Genomic DNA, 23,779 nt, shown 5'->3' on the forward strand with positions numbered 1-23,779 from the left:
TGGGACTGTAGCTCCTATTGTAACAGGACTGTTCTACTGCACTGGGACTGTAGCTCCTACTGTAACAGGACTGCTCTACTGTACTGGGACTGTAGCTCCTATTGTAACAGGACTGTTGTACTGCACTGGGACTGTAGCTCCTGTTGTAACAAGACTGTTCTACTTCACTGGGACTGTAGCTCCTATTGTAAGAAGATTGTTCTTCTGCACTGGGACTGTAGCTCCTGTTGTAACAAGACTGTTCTATTGCACTGGGACTGAAGCTCTTATGTTAACAGACTGTTCTACTGCACTGGGACTGTAGCTCCTATTGTAACAGGACTGTTCTACTGCACTGGGACTGTAGCTCCTACTGTAACAGGACTGCTCTACTGTACTGGGACTGTAGCTCCTACTGTAACAGGACTGCTCTACTGTACTGGGACTGTAGCTCCTATTGTAACAGGACTGTTCTACTGTACTGGGACTGAAGCTCTTATTGTAACAGACTGTTCTACTGCACTGGGACTGTAGCTCCTATTGTACAGGACACTGAGTCTAAGAACATAAATGAGAGTCTAGAGATGTTTTAATAGAAGACAGTACAATTTATTTTAATCAAACTTCATTAAATGTGTCACAGTTCCGATCTTTTAATTTGTACAATATATTTTGAAACCAGCTCGTTAAACAACGCAAGTTAATTGACATTAATCAACAAACAGAGGAGAAACAAGACACAAACACAGACAGCGTCAGTAGACATCTCAGCAACAACGATTGTAAAAAATGGTTTATTAAGACCAAGAAAGTAAATATTAGAAATATGCCGTGATCTCCTCTCCCAGACCTGTTCTTCATATTGAGTTATTAGTCCAGCTGTGCAGGTCCAGTAGAACCCAGTTCTAGTACCAGTACAGGCACAGACATGGGCCCGACAGAACCCTAACTCTTCGGCCTGCAGCACTAAAGCGGTCCGGTGCCGACAGACGTGACCCTCCGACAAATAAATAAAACTGCTTTTGATCATCGACCTCTTCTGACACCGACCCCCACGCTCCTCCACAGCTCCTGCCCCAGGGGCTCGAACCCGGGGCCTCAGAGGTAACACCGCCCTCCCGGAGGTCAGAGGTCAGAGGTCGGGAGGAGAGGGACCGGGGCACGAGCGGGCGTGGCCGGCGGGGGGGGGGCGGGCACTCGGACGCTCAGACTAAATGGGGGTCATGGGCGGGGCTAACAGTGAACCGGGACGGCAGCGCCGGCAGCCTGGACTCCGCCCCCCCGACGCCGATCACAGGGTCCTCTCTGGCGCCTCCGACACCTAGTGGACAGGAGGGGAATAACAGCAGTGGATTCTGCAAAGCAAACAACTTCTCCTCCCTGAGGAATCCTGTGCCTGAAGAGTCCCCCTTTCCTCTCAGCATGGAGCAAAATAATCTACCTGTTTCCCTGCTGTTGCAATACACAATTACTGCAGCTCCTGCTGTAATAGGACTATTCATCTACATTGAAACTGTAGTCCTTAATTGACACACGGATACCATATAATAACCAGTACACTGATATACAATAAATTACCACACGTAGAGAGTACAGTATCTATAGTCCAGGCCAGGATCATATACTCATCTAGTTAGTAATGAGACACAAGGTGTTCAGGGCAGGTTACTAACGTAACAGGACCCACCCAGTTCCTGTGTCCTGGAGGCGGGGTCTCCTGTGACATCACAGGAAGGGGTGGGGCTGGTGGGGGCAGAGCCAGAGCTGAGCTCATTTGTAGGCGTTTCCTGCAGGGAGGGAGGAGAACAGAGTGTGAGACTCCATCAGACTCGCCCAGTGTTTCCACACACAATGGGATACACAAGCAGAGAAAACATACAGTGGCACACACACTGACAGTACTGATGGACACACACAGACAGTCACACACTGACAGTAATGATGGACACAGACTGACAGTACTGATGGACAGACTGACAGTACTGACGGACACAGACTGACAGTCACACAGTGACAGTACTGATGGACACAGACTGACAGTACTGATGGACACACAGACAAACGGACCTGATCAAAGAGATAAATGGTGACATCATCAAAGAAGGACACATTGCGTGATCTGTCTCTCTCGCCCTCCCTCTCTCTCTCCATCGGCTCACGAGGAGACTTCAGCAGACTGCGCAGGCCCAGCCGCCTCTCCACATCTGTCTCCGTGACAACGATCACCCGCCCCGCCCCCTCCTCGTCCTCTTCCTCCTCCTCCTCCTCATCTGGGTCACTTCCTCTCCCTCGGCGACCTACCCTGACCCCTTCTTCAGCCCCTTCCCAGAATCCTCTGCAGGGGTTGGGTGAGACAGGGAGAGAGAGAGCAAGAGGGGGCAGGGAGAGGGAGAGACGGGCGAGCTTCGCTGGAAGAAGAGAAACAATGAGAGTCACACCTAGATAAGAGATTAATACAGACCCCAGAAACACTCCTCACACAGAGAGATTAATACAGACCCCAGAAACACTCCTCACACAGAGAGATTAATACAGACCCCAGAGACACTCCTCACACACAGATTAATACAGACCCTAATACAAACTCTAGAGACACTCCTCACACAGAGAGATTAATACAGACCCTAATACAAAACCCAGATACACTCCTCACACACAGAGGGATCAATACAGACCCTATAGACACATTTAGCATGGAGAAAGTTTAAAACAGATACCATTTATATATACACAGAATGTGAGCTAAGAAATTGTATTTTGTCCTGCACTGGGAGTCTTACCTTTCATTGATTGGTTGGTAACAGGTAGAGGAGGTGTAACCCCTGCGTCTTGTCCAATCATGACAGCTGGATCACTGACAGCAGCGTCGATATTCTCCACCTTCCCAGGAAGCTGTGCTGGGTGAGACTCAAAGTTGCTGTCCTTGGGACTTTCAAACGTAACATCACATCTGCTGCAGACAAAGGAAGATGAGATGAGCAAAAAGAACGAAAATGGTCACACTCATGGGTGATCAATAAGTAACTAAACTTTAACACAACATGAAAATAGAGAATTTATAATACAATTCTATCACTTCTCAGAAGGCTATTCCTCCTCACATGGCAGAGGATGACTGCCCAGGTGAAACGTCTCTCACCAGGGTGTAAAAACAGCTCTAAGAAGAATGATGAGACAATTTAACCACTCAGCTTGATAAGCGACAGGATCCAAAAATTAAGACCAATGTAGGACAGAAACCTGAGTGATCAGCGATTATCTCCTGCTGGGTTATTTAAATCTAAGTAAATCAAATAATTTAACTTCTCCTTTCACTCCTCCCAAATTTGGAGATACTAGTTTCGCATCTACATCTGAGAGCAGGCATCAGAGGGAGGACAGCCGCAGCTCTCCCTGACAGAGGCGGTTCGGTTCTAGAGCATCAGCACCAGCATCGGGATCTCACAATCGGACACTAGCCATCCGTGAGAACCAGGACTTTGACCGGTTGTGTGTAGCTATGCACTGTGTGTCGCTGGACTCCCGGAGCCCTGTGCTCCTCACCGTTCCTTCGTGTCCCTCTCTCTGTCGTCGGGCTGCCCCCAGGGCCGGAGCTGTACTGCCTCGCTCACCGGCGCCCCCCACAGGACGTTTCTGCTGACGTTCTCGCTCAGGGTGAACTGCAGCCTCTCCTGACAAACCTGGTGGAGAGCGTGTGACTCAAGACAGTACAGAGGACAGGACCCTACATCAGTGCCGGCCGGACACTGCGGCACATCGACCCCCACAGACTGGACACTGCGGCACATCGACCCCCACAAACTGGACACTGCGACACATCGACCCCCACAGACTGGACACTGCGGCACATCGACCCCCACAGACTGGACACTGCGACACATCGACCCCCACAGACTGGACACTGCGACACATTGACCCCACAGACTGGACACTGCGGCACATCGACCCCCACAGACTGGACACTGCGACACATCGACCCCCACAGACTGGACACTGCGACACATCGACCCCCACAGACTGGACACTGCGGCATATAGACCCCCACAGACTGGACACTGCGACACATCGCTCCCCACAGACTGGACACTGCGACACATCCACCCCCACAGACTGGACACTGCGGCACATCGACCCCCACAGACTGGACACTGTGGCACATCGACCCCCATAGACTGGACACTGCGACACATTGACCCCCACAGACTGGACACTGCGACATATCGACCCCCACAGACTGGACACTGCGACACATCGACCCCCACAGAGTGGACACTGCGGCACATTGACCCCACAGACTGGACACTGTGGCACATCGACCCCACAGACTGGACACTGCGACACATCTACCCCCACAGACTGGACACTGCAACACATCGACCCCCACTGACTGGACACTTTGGCACATCGACCCCATAGACTGGACACTGCGACACATTGACCCCCACAGACTGGACACTGCGACATATCGACCCCCACAGACTGGACACTGCGACACATCGACCCCCACAGAGTGGACACTGCGGCACATTGACCCCACAGACTGGACACTGTGGCACATCGACCCCACAGACTGGACACTGCGACACATCTACCCCCACAGACTGGACACTGCAACACATCGACCCCCACTGACTGGACACTTTGGCACATCGACCCCACAGACTGGACACTGTGGCACATCGACCCCACAGACTGGACACTGCGGCACATCGACCCCACAGACTGAAACAGGATGGACACTGACTGACCGACTCTCTCACCTGCATCATCAGCCCGTTCTTGGCCGGCAGTTTGGACAGTGACCTCTGACCCCTCTTGTCCGAGTGGGGGGAGCTGGTCAGGGGGGCGGCCCCACGGTGGGAGCTCTCTGGGGCTGCTCTGCTCCTCCGGCTGCCCGCTCCGGAGTCTGCTGGGGCGCCAGCGGTTCTTCCTGAATCGGCTCCCAAGGACCGGGAGCTCTTCTCTGCGGACACTCGCGGATCATGGCCCCCAGGGGGCCGCTCGGTTCCTCCCCGGTCCGTCCGTCCCGCCAGCTCCTCCCCCAGCCCCAGGCTCTCCAGGAAGAGCCCCCCCAGCAGGCCCCCGTCTTCCGCGACCTCCTCCCCCTGCAGGCACAGGCGCTCCAGCGTCTCGAAGTCCTCCAGCGGCTCCTCCTCCAGGTCCCGCCACAGGCAGCCCAGGGGCCGCCGGGCCGCGTCCAGGGGCCCCCCCTCCTCCGCTCCTTCCTGCCAACCCGAAAGGTGGCCAAACAGATCCCGGTTTCTCCAGGACAGATCCTCGGGCCCGGTCTTCCGGGAGGGAGCCGGGAGCTCATCTGCGATTCCGGAGCCCGACGGAACAGTGGGGGGAGACACATCCCGAGCCGGAGGAGGAGACGGGCCCCGATTGTTGTGGCGCTGCCCTGGGATTGCCTCTGCGTAGAGCGCAGGTGCGTGGGATACCTGGGACAGGCAACAGTCCGCTCCCTCCAGAGGCTCTCCGTCACGATCCGGCCGGATCTCCCGGCTCCCTATCTCGCCAAGCGGATGCCTGGGGCCACATTCCTGATTTTCGACGCCGCCAGGACCTTCGGCTGCCTGCTCCAGGTTCTCTGTGAGCGGACGAGGGCAGAAGCCCGCCTCTCCGGTCCTGCCGGGATCGGGCCCAGCCCACTCGTTGAAGTCCTGGTTCTCGCCTCCTGAATCCACAGGCCGGGAGCAAGACTCCCTGTTCCCGTCACATTCCATCACTCGCGAGGCGCTCACACGGGGGGCTGCTGGGAAGGCACCTGGATTCTCCAGGTTCTCCAGCTCCGGCGAGCCCCCCTCCCTCCCGCCCTCGCCGTCTCCTTCGGAGCGTGCCTCTGGAATCTCGGCGTTCTCTTCCTGGCGCACCTCCGGGTGTGGCCCCGGGGCATCGCTGTGCCTCTCCTGCTCCCCCGGCAGCCCAGCGTCTCCCCCCTGGCAGCCCAGCGTCTCGTCATTGGCCGCCGTGCCGGGTCCTGCCAGCCCCTCGAGGAGGGCCGGGTGTGGCTCCCCTCCAGCCAGCTCGTCGTTCTCCTTCTCTGCCAAGACTCTGCGGCCGACGTCCCCCATGACCTCGCGGGCGGTGGGGCTCCCCTCTCCTGCCGCCCACTGGTCGTTCTCCGCCGGAGACGGGGCACGCTCGAGACCGCCCAGCCCCTCCGGTGCCCCCGTCACTCCCGAACCTGCGGGCTCCGGGTTCTCCCCTCCCACCCCCTGAGACAGGGGCTTCTGGGAGTCCGGTTCCAGAGGCTCATCCTTGCCGGGGCCCCGGGGGCCCCTCAGACCCAATTCATTGGCTTCTTGGAGCTGAAAATCCGGGGCTACCAAGCTCTTGTTCCCGGAACCATCCTTCCGGACTCCTATTCCAGCTCCCGCAGGAAGATCCAGACTCTGTTCCTGGTCAGAGGAGCAGGGAAGGGGAGTCTCCTCCCTGGGGGGGCTCCAGGCCAGGTCCCCTTTAAGGGGGTGCGCCTCGCGGTCCACAAACCCCTCCCCAACCGGGAGACATCCCGTCTTTCCCGAACGTGCTCCTGCCTCCTCCTCCACGCTCCTGCTCGGCCCCACGCTCTTCGGTCTCGGCTCCCTGCTTCGCGTGCCAAGAATCCGGGCAGGATCCCTCAGCTCCTCCGTGCAGAACACCAGCCGCGCCGGGAGCTCTTCCGAGATCCCCTTCCCCGCGGCCTGGCGGGGGTCTCCCACCTGTCCGATCACCGGGGACACGAAGGCGTCTCGGCTGAGGACAGACTCTTCAACGCGCCATCCTCCGCAGTCTCCCACGAGGGTTTCCAGACTTCCCCAGCCCGGTTTCTCTTCTCTCCCGCTCTCCGCAGTTACTCCTCCCCGCTCCTTCTCCCCTTCCTCCGTCCTCTCCTGGATCCCCGTCAGCTTTCCCAGGCTGCCTCTCTCTCCCCTGCTGAGGCCCCACCCTCCGTCCGGCCCCACCCTCCTGGCAGGCCCCTCCACCTCCCCGTCGCCATCGGAGAAGTAGGCGGAGTCTCGGTGTGGAGTCTCCGCCCCCAGCGCCCTCCAGGCCCCTCCCTCCCAGGGGTCACCCGGGGTCAGGCAGTCCAAGGAGCTGGAGGTCATGGGAGAAAGGGCAGAGTCAGTGGGGGTGGCAGCGGAGAGCGAGAGGTCAGGGGTTGCTGGAGGATCCCCGGGAGCCCCGTCTGTCCCCAGATTCTCTGCTCCGGCGGCAGAGACACCCCCCCCCGGCTGAAGGGCGGCACAGTCGCCCACTGCGGAGACTCCTGGCCGGACTCGAGCCGGAACCAGGGCGCCCAAGCTCGGGTCGAGCAGCAGGGTGTCTGGCTCCACGGACACGGAGCGCACGTGAGCCTGGCGGGACAGCTCGGCGCGGGCTCGAGCCCTCGGGGTCCCCCCGTTCTCGCCCCCAGCCTGTCCCTGCAGCAGTAGCCCGTTCTTCGGCATGATCTCGGAGAACACGAAAGCCCTCGGCGGCCGGGGCAGTTCCTCAGGCGCGGGGTCTGTGGGCCGGGGCAGTTCCTCAGGGCCATCGTCTGTGGGCCGGGGCAGTTCCTCAGGCGCGGGGTCTGTGGGTCGAGGCAGTTCCTCAGGCCCAGGGGCTGCTGAGAGTGACCCCAGCTGCCCAAGTCGAGGGGCTGTGGGGTCCCCCCAGGGGGCAGGGCCCAGCTCACGGGGGCTGGTGGGGGACAGGATCTCCAGGCGCTCGGAGCGGGAGCTCAGTTTGGGGTGCCGGTAGGGGGACCCCGCGGGGCCAGGGAGTTCCGCACTCATGATCTCCGTCAGGAAGGTCTCAGCCAAGCGGATCTCCGTCAGAAAGGCCTCCCTGGACCGGTCAGCGGGCGGCTGGGAGTCCCCGGTACTGACCGAGCTGTCAGGAGGCTTTAGACCAGCGGCTGCTTTGAAGTCTGATTCTGTTGCCGGGGTGACAGAGCTAGAGCCTGATTCTGTTGCCGGGGTGACACAGCTGGATCCTGATCCGGTTGCCGGGGTCACAGAGCTTGAGCCAGATTCTGTTGCCGGGGTGACACAGCTGGATCCTGATCCAGGTGCCGGGGTCACAGAGCTTGAGCCTGATTCTGTTGCTGGGGTGACAGAGCTAGAGCCTGATCCAGTTGCCGGGGTGACAGAGCTAGAGCCTGATTCTGTTGCCGGGGTGACAGAGCTTGAGCCTGATCCAGTTGCCGGGGAGACAGAGCTAGACAGTGATCCGGTTGCCAGGCTGACAGAGCTGGAGGTTGTTTCTGTCGCCGCGGTGACGGAGCTGGAACCTGATTCTGTTGCCGGGGTGACGGAGCTAGACAGTGATCTGGTTGCCGGGGTGTCAGAGCTAGTGCCTGATTCTGTTGCTAGGGTGACAGAGCTGGAGCCTGATTCTGTTGCTGGAGTGACGAATCTGAAGCCTGATCCGGTTGCCGGGGTGACAGAGCTGAAGCCTGATCCAGTTGCCGGGGTGACAGAGCTGGAGCCTGATCCGGTTGCTGGGGTGACGAACCTGGAGCCTGATTCTGTTGCCGGGGTGACAGGGCTAGACAGTGATCCGGTTGCCGGGGAGTCTGTTTCCAGGGACGAAGGACAAATCCCGGCGCCTCTCTGCACAGACGGCGCTGGATGCTGGCCTTCGCGCCCCTCCGCTGGCCGGGGGGTCTCCTCCGCGCGGTCGGGGGGGCCCCTCACGCCTGGCTGCCGGCTCGCCTCGTAAGCCAGGGCAACGGCTGCGAAGCTCTCCGGCGTTATGTCTCCCAGCAGCGAGCGGGACCTCTGGATTCCGGCCCCCGGGATCTGCGGGTCCCACCGCGAGGCCCAGGCGGGGCCGGGGCTGGCGCTGTCCACCTCGGCGCCGATCTCCGTGAGGAACAGCTCGGTGGGGGGCTCGGCCCAGGCGGCCCGGCTGCTCGACACCTCCGTGAGGAACAGGTGCAGCGGCGACGGCGCTTCCTGCCCGGGCAGGGCCCGCGGCAGCCCCGGGGCAGCTGGGAGGGGGGGCAGCGGCGGGGGGGCAGACAGGGGGGGCGGCAGGGATGGGGACAGCGCGGGGGCAGGAGGAGGAGGAGGGAGGGACGGGGACAGGGACGGGGACGGGGGCAGCGCGTGACGGGGCCGCTGGAAGCCCAGGAGGTCGAAGGTCACCAGCGGGGCCTCCGGCGCAGCGGCGGGCGCGTGGACCGAACCCGGGGCCCGCGGAGGGGCTGGGAGGGGCCGCGAGTGCAGCGGATTGGCTGCCGACGGCGAGAGGGGCGGGGCCTCACCGCCGCCCAGGTCCACCACGGCGAAGTCCGTCACGCGGGCGCCGGGCGCGCGGCCCGCCTCCACCAGCCCGGCGCCAGGAGCCAGCACCCGCACCCGGGAGCCCCGCCGGCCGGCCCGGATCTCCACCAGCTCCAGCTCGCCCGCGGGGCCCGCGGGGGCGGCCTGCTCCTCCAGCCGGATGTAGTACTCGCTGGCCAGGGAGGGGCTGCGGGCGCTGATCACCGGGACCACCGTGGGCGTGTCCAGCGAGTGGCGGGGCGGGGCGGGCGGGGGGCGGGCGGAGGGGAGGGGCTTGTAGCCCCGCCCCCGGTGGGCTCTCTCCCAGAAGCACTCGAAGTTGAGCCCCTTGCTGGTCTCCGTGACGGTCAGGATGTCGTCCAGGTCGGCCGGGGGCGGGGGCACGGGGTGGCCCACCGGCTCCAGCAGCGGGAAGGAGTTGCCGTTGGCGACGAGCGGCCCCTCCTCGCGCTCGCGGGCCGAGGCCGTGATCTGGAAGGCGGGGGGTCGCAGGGAGTCCCAGCGCCGCTCGAAAGACTCCTCGGCCCGCGCGCCCGCCCGCCGCCGCCGGCCGCCCCCCTCGCCCTCGCCCTCCTCCGCGCCGCTGCGGCCCAGCGCCAGCTCTGCCGCCCGCAGCGAGGACAGCAGCAGGAAGACGTCGGCCACAGAGGGGCGCTGTGCTGGCGGAAGCCAGCAGGACTGCATCACCTCGTACCTGCGACACACAGACACGCCAGGACATGAGCGCAGGCCGGGCAGTGGGGGCGGCGGGCGGGCGGGCGGGCGGCGGCTCCAGGCCCTCACCAGTAGTCGGCGTGCGCCAGCCGGAGCCGGGGCTGAGCCAGGGTGATCTGCCGCTCGCGGATCACGAAGGTCAGCACCTCCTCGTCGCTGAGGTGCCTGTGGGGCTGGGCGCCGAACTCGAAGAGCTCCCAGATCACCACACCCAGGGACCTGGAGACAGGGCAGAGGCTGAGGAGCACACTCTCCGTCTCACTCCCTCACTCCCTCACCCTCGCACTCTCTCACTCTCACCCCCTTATCCTCACCCACGCACTCTCTCATCCCCTCATCCTCACCCTCGCACTCTCTCACTCTCTCACCCTCGCACTCAGCCTCTCATCCTCTCACCCCCTCATCCTTACCCTCTCACTCCACTCACTCTCTCACCCACCCCACCCTCTCATCCTCACCCTCTCACTCTCTCACCCCCTCACCCTGGCACTCTCTCACCCCCTCACCCTCTCATCCTCACCGTCTCACTCTCTCACCCTCTCATCCTCACCCTCGCACTCTCTCACCCCCTCATCCTCACCCTCGCACTCTCTCACTCTCTCACCCTCGCACTCTCTCACCCCCTCACCCTCACCCTCTCACTCTCTCACCCCCTCATCCTTACCCTCTCACTCCACTCACTCTCTTACCCACCCCACCCTCTCATCCTCACCCTCTCTCACCCCCTCACCCTGGCACTCTCTCACCCCCTCACCCTCACCATCTCACTCTCTCACCCCCTCACCCTCTCATCCCCTCACCCTCTCTCACACATGCACTCTCTCACCCCCTCATCCTCACCCTCTCACTCTCTCACCCCACTCACTCTCTCACCCCCTCACCCTCACCCCCTCACTCTCTCACCCACCCCCTCACCCTCTCACTCCACTCACTCTCTCACCCACCCCACCCTCTCATCCTCACCCTCTCACTCTCTCACCTCCTCACTCTCTCACCCACGCACTCTCTCACCCCCTCACCCTCACACCCTCACCAGACGTTGCTGGTCTTGGTCTGGTCTGTGACAACCAGGCCTCCCCTGAACTCCTGCAGCAGCTCAGGGGCGATCCAGCGCAGAGGAATCCACAGGCGATCCGGAGTCAGGAAGTAATCCTCCTGGACACAGGGACACAGGGACACACTGAGTCTGGAGTCAGGCAGCGATCCTCCTGGACACACAGGACACAGGGGTACAGGCGTACAACACACACACACACACGAGTCTGGGGTCAGGCAGCAATCCTCCTGGACACACAGGACACAGGGGTACAGGCGTACAGTACACACACACACACACACACACACACACACACACACAAGTCTGGAGTCAGGCAGCAATCCTCCTGGACACACAGGACACAGGGTTACAGGGGTACAGTACACACACACACCGAGTCTGGAGTCAGGCAGCGATCCTCCTGGACACACAGGACACAGGGGTACAAGGGTACAGTACACACAGACAGATACCTTGTAGTGGTTGTGAGACAGGCCGTAGTCCCCAATGCGTACTGTGAGGTCAGAGGTTAAGAGACAGTTTCTCAGGGCGAGGTCACTGTGAACAGACATCAAGTGTTTTAGTGCTGTACAGTCTGTTCATGACAGACTTCACTCACAGTGCCTTCAATTAGGGCTACAGTACTGTGTGGTGTGTAGCCCTCTGTAGCTCTGTGCAGCCCTGTGTAGCCCTGTGTGCGGCCCTGTGTGTAGCTCTATGTAGCCCTGTGTGCAGCCCTGTGTGTAGCTCTGTGTGCAGCCCTGTATGCAGCCATGTGTGCAGCCCTGTGTAGCCCTGTGTGCGGCCCTGTGTAGCCCTGTGTGCGGCCCTGTGTGTAGCTCTATGTAGCCCTGTGTGCAGCTCTACATAGCCCTGCGTGTAGCACTTTGTGTAGCTCTATGTGTAACCCTGTGTGCAGCCCTGTGTGTAGCTCTGTGTGCAGCCCTGTATGCAGCCATGTGTGCAGCCCTGTGTAGCCCTGTGTGCTGCTCTGTGTGTAGCTCTGTGTGCAGCCCTGTGTGCAGCTCTACATAGCCCTGCGTGTAGCACTTTGTGTAGCTCTGTGTGTAACCCTGTGTGCAGCCCTGTGTGTAGCCCTGTGTGTAGCCATGTGTAGCCCTGTGTGCTGCTCTGTGTGTAGCTCTGTGTGCAGCTCTGTGTAGCCCTTTGTGTAGCTCTGTGTGCAGCCCTGTGTGTAGCTCTATGTAGCCCTGTGTGGAGCTCTGTGTGTAGCCCTGTGTTTAGCTCTGTGTGTAGCTCTGTGTGCAGCCCTATGTAGCTCTGTGTGTAGCTCTGTGTGCAGCTCTACATATAGCTCTGTGTAGCTCTGTGTGTAGCTCTGTGTGCAGCCCTGTGTATACCTGTGTTGCTCTGTGTGCAGCCCTGTGTGCAGCCCTGTGTGTAGCTCTGTTTGCAGGCCTGTGTGCAGCCCTGCATCAGCGGGTGACTCTCCAGACAGCGGACAGTAGGACAGGCAGGTCACTGTGGGATCTTTGTCCTGACCTGGCCTGTACTGTGTCAATCTGTGCTGTATCCTCATATCCTCAGCAACATGGTATCCTCATATCCTCAGCAACATGGTAACAACACACGGGCGCTGTTCACACTGACCTGCCTGCTACTCACTCACCTGTGGATGTAGTTGTTCTCATGCAGGTGCAGCAACCCGGAAGTGATTTCATAGGCCATGCGCTGCAAGGTCAGCAGGTCATGGGTCAGGAGGTCAGGGGTCATGCCATCAGACTTCCTCTGGGCACGGAGATATCGTTTCAGATCGCCCTGGGACACCCCAACAGGAGACACATGAGTATGATCTGGACCTCAGTCCAGAGAGAGGAGCAGGAGAGGAGCAGAGCAGGACAGGAGCGGGGACAGGAGCCGGGACAGGAGCATTGTGGAAGGGCAGCACTCCAGACTCACCAGCTGACAGAACTCCATGACCAGCAGGAAGGGGATGCTCTCAGTGCAGAGACCCAGACACTGCAGGATGTGAGGATGCTGGAGACTCCTGCAACACACAACGCACAACCCGTCACACTGCCAGTGCTGAAACAAAACACACACAACACTGACACACAATACACAGCCTACCACACTGCCAGCAACGCACAACACACAGCCCCTCACACCGACACACAATACACAACCCCTCACATTGACACACAACACATACAACACTGACACACAATACACACTACTCATCACACTAACACACAACACACACATTGTGAGGGGATGTGTGTTCTGTGTGTTGTGTGTCAGTGTGAGGGGCTGTGTTGTCTACTGACCCGCAGACTATACACTGACCCACAGACTGTACACAGACCTGCACACTGACCCACAGACTGTACACAGACTGCACACTGACCCACAGACTGTACAGAGACCCAGAGACCCACAGACTGTACACAGACTGCACACTGACCCACAGACTCTACAGACAGTACACTGACCCGCAGACTGCACACAGACCCACAGACTGGACACAGACCTGCACACAGACCCACAGACTGGACACTGACTGTACACTGACCCGCAGACAGTACACAGACTGCACACTGACCCGCTGACTGTACACAGACTGTACACTGACCCACAGACTCTACAGACAGTACACTGACCCGCAGACTGCACACAGACTGCACACAGACCCACAGACTGCACACAGACCTGCACACAGACCCACAGACTGGACACTGACTGTACACTGACCCACAGACTGGACACTGACTGTACACTGACCCGCTGGCAGTACACAGACTGCACACTGACCCACAGACTCTACAGACAGTACACTGACCCGCAGACTGCACACAGACCCACAGACTGCACACAGACCTGCACACAGACCCACAGACTGGACACTGACTGTACACTGACCCGCAGACAGTACACAGACTGCACACTGACCCACAGACTGTACACAGACTGTACACTGACCCGCAGACTCACACTGACAGTACACTGACTGTATACTGTATACTGTATGCAGACTGCACAGACTGTACACTCACTGAACACTGACCCGCAGACTGTACACAGAGTGTCGACTGACTGTACACTGACCCACAGACTGCACACAGACTGTACACTGACCTGCACACTGTACACTGACCCACAGACTGTACACAGACTGTATACTGACCCGCAGACTGTACACAGACTGCACACTGACCTGCACACTGACCCACACACTGTACACTGACCCACAGACTGCACACAGACTGCACACAGACCTGCACACAGACCCACTGACTGTACACTGACCCACAGACTGCACACAGACTGTACACTGACCTGCACACTGTACACTGACCCACAGACTGTACACAGACTGTATACTGACCCGCAGACTGTACACAGACTGCACACTGACCTGCACACTGACCCACACACTGTACACTGACCCACAGACTGCACACAGACTGCACACAGACCTGCACACAGACCCACTGACTGTACACTGACACACAGACTGCACACTGACAGTACGCTGACTGCACACAGACTGCACAGAGACTGTACACTGACACACAGACTGCACACAGACCTGCACACAGACCCACTGACTGTACACTGACTGCACACTGACCCACAGACTGGACACAGACTGTACACTGACACACTGACTGTACACAGACTGTACACTGACACACAGACTGCACAGACTGTACACAGACTGTACACTGACACACAGACTGCACACTGACTGTACACAGACTGTACACTGACCCACAGACTGCACACTGACTGTATACTGACACACAGACTGCACACTGACAGTACACTGACTGTACACTGACTCACAGACTGCACACAGACTGCACAGAGACTGTACACTGACACACAGATTGCACACTGACTGTACACAGACTGCACACTGACTGTATACTGACCCACAGACTGCACACAGACTGTACACTGACCCACAGACTGTACACTGACAGTACACAGACTGTACACTGACCCACAGACTGCAAACAGACTGTACACTGACCCACAGACTGCACATAGACTGTACACAGACCCACAGACGGCACATAGACTGTACACAGACTGCACACAGACCTGCACAGACCCACAGACTGTACACTGACCCACAGACTGCACACTGACCCACTGACAGTACACTGACTGTACACTGACCCACAGACTGCACACTGACCCACAAACTGTAAACAGACTGTACACTGACCCACAGACTGTACACAGACTGTACACTGACCTGCACACTGTACACTGACCCACTGACTGTACACTGACTGCACACTGTACACTGACCCACTGACTGTACACTGACTGCACACTGACCCGCAGACTGTACACAGAGTGTCGACTGACTGTACACTGACCCACAGACTGCACACAGACTGTACACAGACTGTACACTGACCCACAGACTGCACACTGACTGTATACTGACCCACAGACTGCACACAGACTGCACACTGACACACAGACTGTACACAGACTGTACACTGACACACAGACTGCACACTGACAGTACGCTGACTGCACACAGACTGCACAGAGACTGTACACTGACACACAGACTGTACACTGACTGCACACTGACCCACAGACTGCACACAGACTGTACACAGACTGTACACTGACACACAGACTGCACAGACTGTACACAGACTGTACACTGACACACAGACTGTACACAGACTGTACACAGACTGTACACTGACCCACAGACTGCACACTGACTGTATACTGACCCACAGACTGCACACAGACTGTACACTGACACACAGACTGTACACAAACTGTACACTGACACACAGACTGCACACTGACTGTATACTGACCCACAGACTGCACACTGACTGTACACTGACACACAGACTGTACACAGACTGTACACTGACACACAGACTGTACACTGACAGTACACAGACTGTACACTGACCCACAGACTGCAAACAGACTGTACACTGACCCACAGACTGCACATAGACTGTACACAGACCCACAGACTGCACATAGACTGTACACAGACTGCACACAGACCTGCACAGACCCACAGACTGTACACTGACCCACAGACTGCACACTGACCCACAGACTGTACACTGACCCACAGACTGTACACAGACTGTACACTGACCCACAGACTGTACACTGACAGTACACTGACTGTACACTGACCCACAGACTGCACACTGACCCAAAGACTGTAAACAGACTGTACACTGACCCACAGACTGCACACAGACTGTACACAGACTGTACACTGACCTGCAGACTCACACTGACAGTACACAGACTGTACACTGACCCACAGACTGCACACAGACTGTACACAGACTGTACACAGACTGAACACTGAACACAGACTGAACACAGACCCACAGACTGTACACAGACTGTACACTGACCCACAGACTGCACACAGACTGCACACAGACTGCACACAGACTGCACACAGACTGCACACAGACCCACACACTCACACTGACCTGTAAGGCTCGGATTCAGACAGGAACTTGCGCTGCTCCAGGGGACTGGCGCTGACCCTCAGCTCCTTGACCACTGCCTGAGACGAGCTGCAGTCACACAGCACCTCGGCCAGGATCACCTGACACAGGGGACACAGGACACAGTGGAGACAGTGGACACAGAACAGAGTGGACACAATGGGCAGGACACAGGACAGAGTGGACACAATGGACAGGACACAGGACACAGGGGAGACAGTGGACACAGAGGAGAAATTGAAAACAGGGGAGATAGGACAGGGCTGGGCATGAGCTGCTGACAGAGGGAGAGGGGGTGATGGAGGGCTGACAGGGGGGGCTCAGTCTCTCACCTTTCCAAACCAGCCATTTCCAATCTCCTGCAGGTAGTTGAGAGTGTGTCTTCTGAAACAGTCTGGAGCACAGAGCCAGAGAGCAGTGTTAACACACACTACACACAGTACACACAGTACACACACACAGTACAGTACAGTACAGTACAGGTAGGTGAGAGTGTGTCTTCTGAAACAGTCTGGAGCACAGAGCCAGAGAGCAGTGTTAACACACACTACACACAGTACACACAGTACACACAGTACACTACACACAGTACACTACAAACACACACAGTACAGGTAGTTGAGAGTGTGTCTTCTGAAACAGTCTGGAGCACAGAGCCAGAGAGCAGTGTTAACACACACTACACACAGTACACTACAAACACACACAGTACAGTTAGTTGAGAGTGTCTTCTGAAACAGTCTAGAGCACAGAGCCAGAGAGCAGTGTTAACACACACACACACACACACACACACACACACACACACACACACACACAGTACAGTGCGGTACAGGTAGTTGAGAGTGTGTCTTCTGAAACAGTCTGGAGCACAGAGCCAGAGAGCAGTGTTAACACACACTACACACAGTACACTACAAACACACACTACACAAAGTACAGTACACATGCAGTACAAACACAAAGACACGCATTACAGCAAAGACACGCTGTGCAGACACACAGCATAGACACTGTAGAGAGGTGGAGTACCAGCAGTGTCCTGTAGGGTGGCGCTGTGCGGCCGGTCCCTCAGGGGGAGGGTGTAGACCTCTGGCAAAGAAGGACAGGAAGACAAACTGTCCTCAGGCGGGGGGCTTGATGCCCCTGAACACTCCTCCCCCTCAGCATTGTCAAACTCCTGGGGCACAGAGAGAGAGGGGTTAATACAGACACACTGACTGGACACTCCAGTACATGAACACTGCACTGAGAGAGAGAGGGGTTCATACAGACACACTGACTGGACACTCCAGTACATGAACACTGCACTGAGAGAGAGAGGGGTTCATACAGACACACTGACTGGACACTCCAGTACATTAACACTGCACTGAGAGAGAGAAGGGTTCATACAGACACACTGACTGGACACTCCAGTACATTAACACTGCACTGAGAGAGAGAGGGATTCATACAGACACACTGACTGGACAGTACAGGACATAAGGGTGGACAGACAGACTCACATTGAAACCAACTCCTCCTCGTTTGCAGCAGAGGCAGGCGATCAGCAGCAGCACAAAGGAGACGAGTCCAGAGCAGGAGATGAGGACGACGACGTAGGGAGGAGGAGACAGACTGAGACCTCTGGACTGAGAAACTGAGAGAGAGACAGAGTGTCACACCATAGTAATACAGTAACATCAACTAACCCTCTCCATCAACTCCGATTAACCCTCTCCATCACCTCCGACTAACCCTCTCCATCACCTCCGACTAACTGACTGATTGACTGACTGGACACTACAGCACAGTGACCCTGACTGACGACTGGACACTACAGCACAGTGACCCTGACTAACTGACTGACTGGACACTACAGCACAGTGACCCTGACTGACTGACTGGACACTACAGCACAGTGACCCTGACTGACTGACTGGACACTACAGCACAGAGACACTGACTGACTGACTGACTGACTGACTGACTGACTGACTGACTGACTGACTGACTGACTGACTGACTAGACACTACAGCACAGTAACTCACAGGGAGAAAAAGAGAAAGAGACAGTCTGTCAGTAAGTATTACTGTATTGGAAAATAGAAGGAAATATTAGATAATACTGTTATAAGCAGAAAAGTATTCAACTGTTAAAATACTTGTAGAGCTCAGAGCGAGCTCTTGGGAACAGGGAACAATTCACGAGAGGATTGAGAAAGAGTTTTTAAGGATGAAACCAAGGACCATCGGAAAATTGAACAAGAGCAGGGAACTGGGAGCAACCATTCCAGTCTGGAGAGGGGAGTTAGGGAGAGAGACGTCATGTGGAACATTCTTGGGAGAAACCATTGCAAGAAGCAGGGGGAGACGGGGGGGTTAGACGTAGCGCTGATACTAGAGAAGCACTCGTGTTAAACAGAGTGTAGGAGGGTGAGAAGTAGAGAAATCACTCAGTCGGAGGAGGAGAAGGGGGGCATTTTGTAATCGGGTACCTCAAGGTGGTGAGCTGAGTGCAGGGAGCCATCTGTGAAAGAGAACGAGGTCAGAGGTTACAAGCACAGCGCCACACTGCAGGGCACGAGGGCCGAGCCTCAGCACAGCGCTGCCAGAACTTCAGCAGGGAGTCGATGCGCAGAGGCGCGTGCTCACCCAGGGCAGCTCAGCAACACAGCCGGGCAGGTTGCTCTCCACCCCCACCACCCTTTGTGTGCAGTAGTGCCTCCAGTCCTGACCAGAGCTGTGTCTGGAGAAAAGCCAGAGCAGCTTGTTCCCCTCTCCCACCCCTCTCTGCGTACAGTAGAGCCTGGTGTCCTGACTGCAGGAGCTCATCCAGCTGTTTTTGGAGAGAATCCAGGGTATCGGCTTCAACAACACGGCTGGGCAGCTTGTTCCCCACCCTTCTCTGCGTACAGTAGAGCCTGGTGTCCTGACTGCGGGAGCTCATCCAGCTGTTTTTGGAGAGAAGCCAGGGTATCGGCTTCAACAACACGGCTGGGCAGCTTGTTCCCCACCCCTCTCTGTCCACAGAAGAGCCTCTTGTTCTCAGTCTTGTTCCTGAGTGAGCTAGGGGCTACAAGGCAGCTCCCTGGTCAGTCATGATTGTCACAGAGCTTGTCCACAGCCCCGTCTCTCACTCACTGAAAACCATGTCATCACACCTGAACACAGTACTCCAGGAGTGCTCACAATGGGGCTGGAGTCTCTGGTATAAGAGCACCTGCACCTGAACACAGTACCCCAGGAGTGTTCACAGTGGGGCTTGAGTCTCTGCTGTAAGAGCAATAACCACACCTGCACCTGAACACAGTACCCCAGGAGTGTTCACACTGGGGCTGGCGTCTCTGCTATAATCACACCTGCACCTGAACACAGTACCCCAGGAGTGTTCACACTGGGGCTGGCGTCTCTGCTATAATCACACCTGCACCTGAACACAGTACCCCAGGAGTGTTCACAGTGGGGCTGGAGTCTCTGGTATAAGAGCACCTGCACCTGAACACAGTACCCCAGGAGTGTTCACAGTGGGGCTTGAGTCTCTGCTGTAAGAGCAATAACCACACCTGCACCTGAACACAGTACCCCAGGAGTGTTCACAGTGGGGCTGGAGTCTCTGCTGTAAGAGCAATAACCACACCTGCACCTGAACACGGTACCCCAGGAGTGTTCACAGTGGGTCTGTAGTCTCTGCTATAATCACACCTGCACCTGAACACAGTACCCCAGGAGTGTTCAAAGTGGGGCTGGAATCTCTGGTATAAGAGCACCTGCACCTGAACACAGTACCCCAGGAGTGTTCACATTGTTTCTGGAGTCTCTGATTTAATCACACCTGCACTTGAACACAGTACCCCAGGAGTGTTCACAGTGGGGCTTGAGTCTCTGCTGTAAGAGCAATAACCACACCTGCACCTGAACCTGAACACAGTACCCCAGGAGTGTTCACACTGGGGCTGGCGTCTCTGCTATAATCACACCTGCACCTGAACACAGTACCCCAGGAGTGTTCACAGTGGGGCTTGAGTCTCTGCTGTAAGAGCAATAACCACACCTGCACCTGAACACAGTACCCCAGGAGTGTTCACACTGGGGCTGGCGTCTCTGCTATAATCACACCTGCACCTGAACACAGTACCCCAGGAGTGTTCACAGTGGGGCTTGAGTCTCTGCTGTAAGAGCAATAACCACACCTGCACCTGAACACAGTACCCCAGGAGTGTTCACAGTGGGGCTTGAGTCTCTGCTGTAAGAGCAATAACCACACCTGCACCTGAACCTGAACACAGTACCCCAGGAGTGTTCACAGTGGGGCTTGAGTCTCTGCTATAAGAGCAATAACCACACCTGCACCTGAACACAGTACCCCAGGAGTGTTCACAGTGGGGCTTGAGTCTCTGCTGTAAGAGCAATAACCACACCTGCACCTGAACACGGTACCCCAGGAGTGTTCACAGTGGGTCTGTAGTCTCTGCTATAATCACACCTGCACCTGAACACAGTACCCCAGGAGTGTTCAAAGTGGGGCTGGAATCTCTGGTATAAGAGCACCTGCACCTGAACACAGTACCCAAGGAGTGTTCACACTGTTTCTGGAGTCTCTGATTTAATCACACCTGCACTTGAACACAGTACCCCAGGAGTGTTCACAGTGGGGCTTGAGTCTCTGCTGTAAGAGCAATAACCACACCTGCACCTGAACCTGAACACAGTACCCCAGGAGTGTTCACACTGGGGCTGGCGTCTCTGCTATAATCACACCTGCACCTGAACACAGTACCCCAGGAGTGTTCACAGTGGGGCTTGAGTCTCTGCTGTAAGAGCAATAACCACACCTGCACCTGAACACAGTACCCCAAGGAGTGTTCAAAGTGGGGCTGGAGTCTCTGCTATAAGAGTAATAACCACACCTGAACCTGAACACAGTACCCCAGGAGTGTTCACAGTGGGTCTGGAGTCTCTGCTGTAAGAGCAATAACCACACCTGCACCTGAACACGGTACCCCAGGAGTGTTCACAGTGGGTCTGGAGTCTCTGCTATAATCACACCTGCACCTGAACACAGTACCCCAGGAGTGTTCAAAGTGGGGCTGGAATCTCTGGTATAAGAGCACCTGCACCTGAACACAGTACCCCAGGAGTGTTCACACTGTTTCTGGAGTCTCTGATTTAATCACACCTGCACTTGAACACAGTACCCCAGGAGTGTTCACAGTGGGGCTTGAGTCACTGCTATAAGAGCAATAACCACACCTCCACCTGAACCTGAGCACAGTACCCCAGGAGTGTTCACACTGGGGCTGGCGTCTCTGCTATAATCACACCTGCACCTGAACACAGTACCCCAGGAGTGTTCACAGTGGGGCTTGAGTCTCTGCTGTAAGAGCAATAACCACACCTGCACCTGAACACAGTACCCCAGGAGTGTTCACAGTGGGGCTTGAGTCTCTGCTGTAAGAGCAATAACCACACCTGCACCTGAACCTGAACACAGTACCCCAGGAGTGTTCACAGTGGGGCTTGAGTCTCTGCTATAAGAGCAATAACCACACCTGCACCTGAACACAGTACCCCAGGAGTGTTCAAAGTGGGGCTGGAATCTCTGGTATAAGAGCACCTGCACCTGAACACAGTACCCAAGGAGTGTTCACACTGTTTCTGGAGTCTCTGATTTAATCACACCTGCACTTGAACACAGTACCCCAGGAGTGTTCACAGTGGGGCTTGAGTCACTGCTATAAGAGCAATAACCACACCTGCACCTGAACACAGTACCCCAAGGAGTGTTCAAAGTGGGGCTGGAGTCTCTTCTATAATCACACCTGCACCTGAACACAGTACCCCAGGAGTGTTCACACTGGGGCTGGCGTCTCTGCTATAATCACACCTGCACCTGAACACAGTACCCCAGGAGTGTTCACAGTGGGGCTTGAGTCTCTGCTGTAAGAGCAATAACCACACCTGCACCTGAACACGGTACCCCAGGAGTGTTCACAGTGGGTCTGGAGTCTCTGCTATAATCACACCTGCACCTGAACACAGTACCCCAGCTGTGTTAAGCACCATGATCCCGACATGCACAGAGCTCATGTCACCCTACCTATCCCGGAGTCCTGTGGGACAGCACACTGTCCACGCTCGGACCCCGAACACAGCCGGCTGCGTCAGGCCCGTGTTCGGCCGTTGCAGCCCGTCCCGGAGCCCGGCGACTCGGCCGGCGCTGCGGTGCCGCTGGGAGAGCAGCCGAACCGGGTCCGACACCGGACACAGCCGCTCGCGGACAATGAGGACGGCGGGGCGAGGGACGCGACATCGTGCGCGACACGGCTGGAGCAGCGCACAGCCCCGGCCCCACTCACCCTCCGCCTGCGGGGCTCCGAGCGCTCTCTCCGGGTTGAAGTACGACATCGCGGCCGCCAGCACGGTCACCCAGCGCCGTCCGAGCATCTTCGGGGCGCCGACGACACCGTCATCCGAGCCCCCCCCGGCGGAGGGAAGCTCTCCGGCCGCGGCGTGTGTGTGTGTATGCAGCCGCGGAGCCGCTCCTCCCCCCGCCTGCGCCTTGTTTTCCTCCAGCCGAGCACAATGGCCCCCGCAGCCTCCGCCGTCCGTCTCCCCCCGAGCGCAGCCTCGCTTTGTGTTTCCTCTCGCAGCCCCAGCAAAGCCGCTTCCCCGCACACGACCGCGATCACGCACACAGCCACGCACACGGGCGCGCACACACGCCGGCGCCGCGGCCGGTAAACAGCTCCTTGATCTTGTTATGGTTTTATTCTTCCCGCTGCGCCCGGCACCAGAGACGACAGAGACCCGCTGAACGGAACAGCTGCGGCGCTGAGAGCCGGGAGCAACTGGACACACAGACACCCAGACACACCCAGACACACACAGAGAGACACCCAGACACACACAGAGAGACACCCAGAGACAGACACCCAGACACACACACACAGAGACACCCAGAGACACACACAGAAAGACACCCAGAGACATAGAGACACACACACAGAAAGACATAAAGATATCCAGCCACACACAGACAGACACCCGGAGACACAGACAGACAGACAGACAGACAGACAGACCAGGACAGTGTGAGCACAGTGGACAAGCCCACAGACACACACAGGGACAGAGCAGGACAGTGTGAGCACAGGGGACAAGCCCACAGACACACCTGGGGTGCTGTCTGTGTGGAGTCTGCATGTTCTCCCCGTGTTCACACAGGTATCCTCTGGGTGCTCCAGTCCCCTCCCACAGTCTGAAGACAGACCGGTGGGTCAAAGTGGGAAAACTGGCCGTGGTGCGCGTGTATGCATGCGTCTCAG

General features: G+C 57.3%; 1 protein-coding gene across 2 annotated transcripts; it reads right to left on the bottom strand.

Annotated features, from left to right (window-relative positions):
* Positions 1–566: 566 nt before the first annotated feature.
* On the bottom strand, positions 567–23,381 carry lmtk3 (lemur tail kinase 3). Of its 2 annotated transcripts, none has more exons than XM_088619212.1 (16): positions 22,811–23,381; positions 17,978–18,111; positions 17,502–17,649; positions 16,802–16,863; positions 16,452–16,570; positions 12,904–12,991; positions 12,614–12,762; positions 11,457–11,541; positions 10,981–11,102; positions 10,017–10,166; positions 4,740–9,927; positions 3,523–3,659; positions 2,760–2,929; positions 2,047–2,387; positions 1,667–1,766; positions 567–1,300 (listed from the first exon to the last, which is right to left on the bottom strand). In XM_088619212.1, the coding sequence occupies exons 1-16, from the start codon at positions 22,896–22,898 to the stop codon at positions 1,185–1,187; spliced, it is 7,197 nt and encodes a 2,398-aa protein (XP_088475338.1). In that variant the 5' UTR covers positions 22,899–23,381; the 3' UTR covers positions 567–1,184. The 2 variants fall into 2 exon arrangements, with proteins under 2 accessions (XP_088475338.1, XP_088475337.1); XM_088619211.1 differs by having other exon boundaries at positions 2,760–2,932.
* Between the last annotated feature and the right edge of the window lie 398 nt (positions 23,382–23,779).

The sequence above is a fragment of the Lepisosteus platostomus genome, chromosome 25 (genome assembly GCF_059453375.1).
Source record: "Lepisosteus platostomus isolate fLepPlt1 chromosome 25, fLepPlt1.hap1, whole genome shotgun sequence".
Classification (NCBI taxonomy): domain Eukaryota; kingdom Metazoa; phylum Chordata; class Actinopteri; order Semionotiformes; family Lepisosteidae; genus Lepisosteus; species Lepisosteus platostomus.